This window comes from Cherax quadricarinatus, chromosome 30 (assembly GCF_038502225.1).
Source record: "Cherax quadricarinatus isolate ZL_2023a chromosome 30, ASM3850222v1, whole genome shotgun sequence".
NCBI lineage: Eukaryota > Metazoa > Arthropoda > Malacostraca > Decapoda > Parastacidae > Cherax > Cherax quadricarinatus.
This window is the reverse complement of record NC_091321.1, coordinates 37349522-37359594: the sequence shown is the minus strand read 5'-3', so window position 1 is coordinate 37359594 and position 10073 is coordinate 37349522. Positions and strand designations below refer to the sequence as shown.

At 44.3% G+C, this 10073-nt stretch overlaps 1 protein-coding gene across 1 annotated transcript in view; it reads left to right on the top strand.

The window, feature by feature from the left end:
• Window positions 1-540: 540 nt before the first annotated feature.
• The window catches only part of LOC128692548 (digestive cysteine proteinase 1), a 13496-nt gene continuing 3963 nt past the window's right edge, over window positions 541-10073 (top strand). The window contains exons 1-4 of the mRNA XM_053781695.2: window positions 541-633; window positions 2378-2449; window positions 7220-7372; window positions 8476-8658. Coding sequence (XP_053637670.2) covers window positions 556-633; window positions 2378-2449; window positions 7220-7372; window positions 8476-8658 — 486 coding nt within the window. The 5' untranslated portion in view covers window positions 541-555. The remainder of the gene's footprint in view (window positions 634-2377; window positions 2450-7219; window positions 7373-8475; window positions 8659-10073) is intronic.

Below are 10073 nucleotides of genomic sequence, written 5' to 3'. Positions count from 1 at the left end.
ATTATTATTATCATTATTTGTCTTAAATAATTAGTTTCTTACTATATTATTTATCATATTTATTGTCTTCCACCAAGGTTGGTCAACCCAAAAAAAAATAAATATTATCAACTATTTTTTCAATGGATGTCTTATTCTTATTATTTTCATAAATTCTTGTGTTCATTATATTTACGAGAGACATTTAGAGTATCTGAAAATGAAAGACAGTGAGGCTTGATCCGGGGTAAGAAGAGTGCAGCGTCAATACCTCGGTTCCAAAGACCTTCCTTAGCATGACGGTACCAATCTTAAATGGCAGTGTAGAATTAGAGTTTGGGAAATGTAGCAGAGGACATTTTGCGTCAGCACAAGAAGTGGTGACCCCGTCCAGTAAACCCGTTAGGGTCAGTACAAGAAGTGATGAATGCTCGATCATCCTTATACTTAGTCCTTGAGGGAAAATCAACAAATGGAGTCTAGATTGAAGAAATCCCGTACCAGATGTTTTTAAGCACATGTCTCGGAGACACTTTGTACCAGCAACATCAACAACAGCTGTAGTTGTTCCCATGGATGGCCTGGTATATATACCACCATCTCTTCCCTCACTCTTCACTTTTAACAACACCCCGTCACCTCTCCTCCCACAAGGTAACCATCTATTATACCTTCACCATCATCACTATTCGCTTTTAGCAAGACTGCATCCATTAATTTACCACCTCTCACAATCACCATAATTACAACCACCATCTTCACCTTCATGGTGATGATGATGGCAGTCATAATCCTTATTTACCTCATAATCAAGTTTACAACTCCACCATCATCGGGCTGACAACTGGTGATCAACACCAACAAGTATGGAAATGAGACATATGAGGAATTAGAACTGTTATTTCGGAGAAGTTTGTCCAACCATGACTTTGTCCGTCTAATACAGAGAACAGAAAGCAGAATAATATAATATGAGGGATCAGGCGCTACCTGAGCTGTGGGAAGAATATTCGGTGATGGCAGTGTTCTGCTTCAGTATAATGTGTTCACAAAGATTTTTCTAGATAATGAAAGTATTTGTGTTTTGAACGATTCCATACATCGTTTACAATGAAAATCTGATTTCATTATGACAAGTCTAACTTTTTTGGAACTTCATGAGATGATTGTAGGCGTTGTGGTTTGTGGTACTTCCGTTAGTTGGATCATCCCTTTGGCAAGTGTGTATGTGTTCAGTGATCCATTGTTTAAGGATCCAAGAAGTTTCACCCCATAAATAGTTTATCAGATCCCCCATTCATGGAATAGTGCACATTTCAGCGCTGGATTCACTGTGCTGTGTGTTCTCTGTGTTATTAGGTTCTTCAGTTTGTTGTAAGCAATTCTAGATAAGTGGGTTTTGATTTAGCAATAAAGCTGTCGATAGTCCTCAGAAATGTGTCCTACTGGGAGAATAACATATCAGTCTGGAGTCTTCCTCTGTCTGCTAATGTGAAAGATTTTAGCCGCCTTCTACATCGTTGATAAACTCGTTGGAAAAAGTGTTTGATATATAACTGTATTCTCCACTGAGTAGCACAGTTTGTGATTCAATAAGCCCTTAATGACGGCTTCTCTCTTAGTGCATGTGTTATGGGCTGATAAATAGTGAAATAAGTCATATTTGTTTGTGGGTTTTCCATACTCTAAAATCCAATTTTAGGTAATTTCTTAGAATTATAACATCAGGAAAGAGGTATGAGTTTATTCTGTTGTTTCTCCGTGTAAGCCTGAAAACATTGTTCCACACTGATGATAGTTTTAGAGGCCCAGTAGTGTCTTGAATATCTTTTACATATTATTCCTTAGTTTCTCGTAGTGAGTAAAGTTTCATGGTCTCCTGCAGGAGCTCAATATACATGTTGACTATGACAGCACTAGGGGGTGAACCCACAGTTATTCCATATGACTACCTCTACACATAGTCAACAAAAGAGAAACAGATGACAAAGTACCTGGCTGAAAATAGGAGGTCCAGAGCATCTGTGACTGTTTTGGAAAAAGGAGAAGTTGAGAGGTGGGGAACCAGGTGAATAATGAAGTGGAATTATTTCTTGAATGTTTATTATTATTGAACTTGATGTTCTAGATTTTGGCACAAACATTGTTAAAGTTTTTGATGTGCTCTTGGCTGATTGTTTCCATTGGTTTCCATAACTGTTTTGCATGAGCGGGTCATACATGCAGACAGGCATGAACAAATTTAAAGAGTCTCTGCTTTTCAACCAAGCACAGATATTATTATCATTATTATTATTATTATTATTATTATTATTATTATTACTATTATTCTTATTGTTGTTGTTGTTGTTGTTGTTGTTGTTGCTATTGTTATCTAGTGTTTACTTTCTGTGTACAGATGAAGGTTGCTGTGTTGCTGCTGTGCTTCTTTGCCCTGGCTGCTGCTTACCCCTCATGGGAGGAGTTTAAGGTAATGTTGTTATTGTAGGTCTTTCATTACCTTAATGTTTTAAGTTATCAACTTCATTTCCCTAACATATTAAGGTAACTCCTTCATTACCTTAACAAATTAGGATTACTTTCTTATTACCTTAACCACGTATTCCGGTAACTTGCTTAATATCGTAAAATGTTTTTGTATCGTAAGTTTTCTACTCATAATATACAATAATGTCGTTGGAGACGGAGTTAAAAGTCTCAAGTAAATCTACTGTGTAATGACTATGGTAGAGGATACAGAAAAATGTTAGAATTAATTTATTACATTATGTTCTAACAAAATGGCAATGCGGTTCAATATGGAAAAATTTTGAAGTTTGAATCTTTGAGAATATACATAATTCACTGACCATTAACCTGAAAAACGTAGACTTTGATGATACTGAATGTGGAAAAGACTCAAGAAATCTTGGTAACAAAAAATATAAGTGCAAGACAACAGTGTCTTGAAGTCCTCAGTAACACCAATGGACTAATTGCAATTGTACCGAAGTTTAAATAACAGAAATTCCGACTTTAGCGACAAGAGAACATCTAATGGGACTTTTATTATTGCTTCATTTCACTCCCAGGAGTAAACATAGAGTAGATCCAGCATCGACAAGTTTCCTAACAAAGTGTCTTATTTGTCCATTACATAAAGTTGTCGTTATCATTATATCAAAGATAAATTATCCTGACAAGCTGATAAATAAGACACGTGAACATCACCTGGGTATCTTTATTGTGGACACCAGAAGCTTTATCACTGTAATACTGAATCACCATAACAGAAGTATTTGAACAAGTGGAGAGATGTAGTGTACGTGGACATATGTGGCGTCACCTACCTCCTATAGTGATCCACACATGAAACACCTCCTCTAGTGATCCACACGTCACCTACCTCCTCTAGTGATCCACACGTCACCTACCTCCTCTAGTGATCCACACATGACCTACCTCCTCCAGTGATCCACACCTCACCTACCTCCTCTAGTGACCCACACGTCACCTACCTCATCTAGTGATCCACACGTGACCTACCTCCTCTAGTGATCCACACGTGACCTACCTCGTCTAGTGGTCCACACGTCACCTACCTCCTCTAGTGATCCACACGTGACCTACCTCCTCCAGCGATCCACATGAAACCTACCTCCTCTAGTGATCCACACATGACCTACCTCCTCCAGTGATCCACACGTGACCTACCTCCTCTAGTGATCCACACGCCACCTACGTCCTCTAGTGACTCATACCTCACCTACCTCCTCTAGCGATCCACACGCCACCTACATCCTCTATTGATCCACAAGTCACCTACCTCATCCAGTGATCCACACGTGACCTACCTCCTCTAGTGATCCACACCTCACCTACCTCCACTAGTGATCCACACGTGACCTACCTCCTCTAGTGATCCACACCTCACCTACCTTCTCTAGTGATCCACAAGTGACCTACCTCCTCTAGTGATCCACACGTGACCTACCTCCTCCAGCGATCCACACGTCACCTACCTCCTCTAGTGATCCACACGTGTCCTACCTCCTCCAGTGATCCACACGTGACCTACCTCCTCTAGTGATCCACACGTCACCTACCTCCTCTAGTGATTCATACCTCACCTACCTCCTCTAGCGATCCACACGCCACCTACCTCCTCTATTGATCCACAAGTCACCTACCTCCTCCAGTGATCCACACGTGACCTACCTCCTCTAGTGATCCACACCTCACCTACCTCCACTAGTGATCCACACGTGACCTACCTCCTCTAGTGATCCACACGTGACCTACCTCCTCTAGTGATCCACACGTCACCTACCTCCTCAAGTGATTCACACGTCACCTACTTCCACTAGTGATCCACACGTCACCTACCTCCTCTAGCGATCCACACGTCACCTACCCCCTCTAGTGATCCACACGTTACATACCTTCTCTAGTGGTCCACACGTCACCTACCTCTTCTAGTAATCCACACATCACCTACTTCCTGTAGTGATCCACACATCACCTACGTCCTCTAGTGATCCACACCTCACCTACCTCCTCTAGTGATCTACACGTCACCTACCTTCTCTAGTGATCCACACGTCACCTACCTCCTCTTGTGATCTACACGTCACCTGCCTTCTCTAGTGATCCACACGTAACCTACCTCCTCTAGTGATCCACACGTCACCTACCTCCTTTAGTGATCCACACCTCACCTACCTCCTAAAGTGATCCACACGTCACCTACATTCTCTAGTGATCCACATGTCACCTACCTCCTCTAGTGATCCACGCGTCACCTATCCCCTCTAGGGATCCACCCGTCACCTACCTCCTCTAGTGATCCACGTCACCTACCTCCTCCAGTGATCCACACACCTACCTCCTCTATTGATCCACACGTCACGTACCTCCTCTAGTGATGCACACGTCACCTTCCTCCTGTAGTGATCCACACGTCACCTACCTCCTCTAGTGTTCTACACGTCACCTACCTCCACTAGTGATCCACACGTCAACTTCCTCCTGTAGTGATCCACACGTCACCTACCTCCTCTAGTGTTCTACACGTCGCCTACCTCCATTAGTGATCCACACGTCACCTTCCTCCTCAAGTGATCCACACGTCACCTTCCTCCTCTAGTGATCTCCAAGTCAACTTCCTCATCTAGTGATCCTCACGTCACCTTCCTCCTTTAGTGATCCACACGTCACCTACCTCCTGTAGTGATCCACACGTCACCTACCTCCTCTAGTGGCCCACACCTCACCTACCTCCTCTAGTGACCCACACGTCACCTACCTCCTCTAGTGATCCACACGTCACCTACCTCCTCTAGTGATCCACACGTCACCTACCTCCTCTAGTGATCCACACGTCACCTACCTCCTCTAGTGATCCACACGTCACCTACCTCCTTTAGTGATCCACACCTCACCTACCTCCTAAAGTGATCTACACATCACCTACCTTCTCTAGTGATTCACACGTCACCTATCTCCTCTAGTGATCCACACGTCACCTACATTCTCTAGTGATCCACATGTCACCTACCTCCTCTAGTGATCCACGCGTCACCTACCTCCTCCAGTGATCCACACACCTACCTCCTCTATTGATCCACACGTCACCTACCTCCTGTAGTGATGCACACGTCACCTTCCTCCTGTAGTGTTCCACACGTCACCTACCTCCTCTAGTGTTCTACACGTCACCTACCTCCACTAATGATCCACACGTCAACTTCCTCCTGTAGTGATCCACATGTCACCTACCTCCTCTAGTGTTCTACACGTCACCTACCTCCACTAGTGATCCACACGTCACCTTCCTCCTGTAGTGATCCACACGTCACCTACCTCCATTAGTGATCCACACGTCACCTTCCTCCTCAAGTGATCCACACGTCACCTTCCTCCTCTAGTGATCTCCACGTCACCTTCCTCATCTAGTGATCCACACGTCACCTTCCTCCTTTAGTGATCCACACGTCACCTACCTCCTGTAGTGATCCACACGTCACCTACCTCCTCTAGTGGCCCACACCTCACCTACCTCCTCTAGTGGCCCACACGTCACCTACCTCTTCTAGTGATCCATACGTCACCAACCTCCTCTAATGATCCACACGTCACCTACCTCCTCTAGTGATCTACACGTCACCTACCTCCTCTAGTGATCCACACGTCACCTACCTCCTTTAGTGATCCACACGTCACCTACCTCCTCAAGTGACCCACACCTCACCTACCTCCTCTAGTGATCCACACGTCACCTACCTCCTTTAGTGATCCACACGTCACCTACCTCCTCAAGTGACCCACACCTCACCTACCTCCTCTAGTGATCCACACGTGACCTTCCTCCTCTAGTGATCCACACGTCACCTACCTCCTCTAGTGATCCACACGTCACCTACCTCCTCTAGTGATCCACACGTCACCTACCTCCTCTAGTGATCCACACGTCACCTACCTCCTCTAGTGATCCACACGTCACCTACCTCCTCTAGTGATCCACACGTCACCTACCTCCTCTAGTGATCCACACGTCACCTACCTCCTCTAGTGATCCACACGTCACCTACCTCCTCTAGTGATCCACACGTCACCTACCTCCTCTAGTGATCCACACGTCACCTACCTCCTCTAGTGACCCACACGTCACCTACCTCCTCTAGTGATCCACACGTCACCTACCTCCTCTAGTGATCCACACGTCACCTACCTACTCTAGTGATCCACACGTCACCTACCTCCTCTAGTGACCCACACGTCACCTACCTCCTCTAGTGATCCACACGTCACCTACCTCCTCTAGTGATCCACACGTCACCTACCTCCTCTAGTGATCCACACGTCACCTACCTACTCTAGTGATCCACACGTCACCTACCTCCTCTAGTGACCCACACGTCACCTACCTCCTCTAGTGATCCACACGTCACCTACCTCCTCTAGTGATCCACACGTCACCTACCTCCTCTAGTGATCCACACGTCACCTACCTACTCTAGTGATCCACACGTCACCTACCTCCTCTAGTGATCCACACGTCACCTACCTCCTCTAGTGATCCATCATTTATGCAAGAAGACTTAACATACATCACATTCATAAGATTAGTAAAGAAGCTGGAATTATTATCCAATCAGTTATTGCAATGGAAAACGAAAGTAAACTATTATTTCTTATGATTTATTCAGGTTACACACAGCTACTATTATGTACTCTGACATATAAGTATTTTACTTACCAGGCCACTCACAGCCGCAAGTATGTGGACGCTGAGGAGGAGAAATATCGCAGAAGCGTCTTCGAGGAAAACCTTGAGTATGTGAAAGAGTTCAATGAGAAGTATGAGAGAGGAGAGGTGAGCTTCACTCTGGCCATGAACAAGTTTGCTGACATGGTAAGTTACTTTACAATGTCTTCCTCTTCAAGTAAACTTGTTAGAAAGTGAGGTGATATATTTTTGTTTATGGTATACCATATCCTGTTGCTGGCTCTCATGAAAGACAATTTTATGCTAGTCAAAAAAAAAAAATTTGTTGTGTGTTAGGTTAAGTTAGTTATGGGAAAGCTAGGTTTAGTTTGGTTGGATTTTAATCCAGTCTAAAGTAACCCAAAACAAAACAAACCTATTCGCACAACAACAACTGAACCTCACCAAGTTCATCACATGCTGCTATCTTAAACCAAACCCTCGATCATTTAACCTAACTCAAACATAAACTAAGAAAATAATTTTTCTTCAGTTTTACTCTCATTCACTGCATTTTCATTTACTCTGTTCTTAACTTGTAGTTATTACTGATAATCATTTCATTAACCGTAATTTAACACGAATATGCTCGTTAGGTATTAGTCTTTTCTATGTTGTTTGCTGTCTAACTGTTCTTGTCTAGAGACACAGCAACAATAGTATATGCAGACCTGCCAGTAGACTCCTGCTTACATCCGTCTGTGTGTATATAATTCGTGATAAATTATTACTAACAGTTAAGCGAGAAATTTCTATTTGTGCAGTTACTTGTCTTGCAAGTGATTTAAGGATGAGATTAATTATTAATGATGAGTTTCTTGGAAGGAGCTTGGTAGTGTGTTATATTTAATAAATACAACTTCAATGGACGGGTGAAATGTTCGTGTAGTTTACAGTGATGCAATTTGTGCAGGTTGTAAAAGTCCAAAATACAAGTTAAGGAAGAAGCTTTAATTGAGGTAACGCTTTGTTGAACAGAGATTAGAGCTTGTTCTACAACCTGCATCTTTGTTGAACAGAGATAAGAGTTTGTTCTACAACCTGCATCTTTGTTGAACAGAGATAAGAGTTTGTTCTACAACCTGCATCTTTGTTGAACAGAGATAAGAGTTTGTTCTACAACCTGCATCTTTGCTGAACAGAGATAAGAGTTTGTTCTACAACCTGCATCTTTGTTGAACAGAGATAACCTGCATCTTGGATACAAGCATCTGTGTACTACATTTGTTAATATTGTTGGAATATGACAGACAAATGAAGAGTTCAACGCTGTGATGAAGGGATACAAGCGAGGAACTCACACTGAGCCTCACACCGTCTACCAAGTCAAGGAAGATGCTCCCAGGGCAGCTACTGTTGACTGGCGTACCGAAGGTGCTGTCACCGGTGTCAAGGACCAGGGGCAGTGTGGTTCATGCTGGTCCTTCTCTGCCGTAAGTGATTTATCTCATTTTGTGATTAGTTTATGAACGTAGGTAAGAAGAGCAATATTTTACTCATATCATTAACAGGCAGGACAATAATTCAAGAAACACCAAGAAAGCGAGTGTCACATATTTTTTTGTTGTCCTTAGATTCTCTTGCCCAAGATGCCACCCACAACAGCCTGTTAATGCTCTGGTACCTACTTCCTGCTACGAAAGCTGGAACAACTGATTATAGGAAACTTATTCAGTGTTATCACTCATACAGGGATCGAACCAGGATCCTTAAGAAGTTAGCCAAAGATGCAAGCACAATGTATAGCTATTGCAAAGTAACATTGGACGGAAGGGAGATAAGTGGAGTAGTCGATAGATCCTGGTTATCAACCAACTATTATAGATAGCATAATGGAGGGAGTGGATGAAACCCCAAAAGAAATAAGACAAAGTTCTCGATGACAACCTGACAACACTGATTTATGCTGAGGTACTAACATTCCGGGTTAATAATATCAAGGAACTCTTCTTCCACCGTGGTGACCATCATGGTTGTTATTACTGTTCTTTCTGTTGAACAGCGGTTTAGTGCCGATGAATGTAGCATAGGTAGCAATGATACGGCCGTGGACAAGGTTGGCTTTAATTGGATAGGAGAGAGTACACAATGGGCAATGTGAGGGAATGACCGCAAGCCAGTCCGTGGAGGGGAAAGCACTTGTGCCTATCAGGTCGGTCGGCCTAGGAGTGAGAGCGAATGGGCTCAGCCTCCCACTGACCTGGGTGAGCCTACAGAGGGCAGCACCTAAATGCCGAGAAATATGATCTAGTCAGAACAGACGGCTAGGCTGTGTGTTCTGACAGTACAGGCTGTCTACATGGTGACAACCGTGGTGACCACCGTGGCGACCACCGTGGCGACCACTGTGGCGACCATCGTGGTGACCATCGTGGTGACCATCGTGGTGACCATCGTGGTGACCACGGTGGTGACCATCGTGGTGACCACCGTGGCGACCATCGTGGTGACCACCGTAGTGACCATCGTGGCGACCACCGTAGTGACCATCGTGGTGACCACGGTGGTGACTATTGTGGCGACCATCGTGGTGACCACCGTGGTGACCACCGTGGTGACCACCGTGGTGACCATCATGGTGACCATCCTGGTGACCATGCTGGTGATCACCGTGGTGACCATCGTGGTGACCACTGTGGTGACCATCATGGTGACCACTGTGGTGACCATCATGGTGACCATCCTGGTGACCATGCTGGTGATCACCGTGGTGACTATCGTGGTGACCACTGTGGTGACCATCATGGTGACCATCCTGGTTACCATCCTGGTGACCATCCTGGTTACCATCCTGGTGAAAATCCTGGTGACCATCCTGGTGAACTTTGGAATCTCTTGCCAAACATCA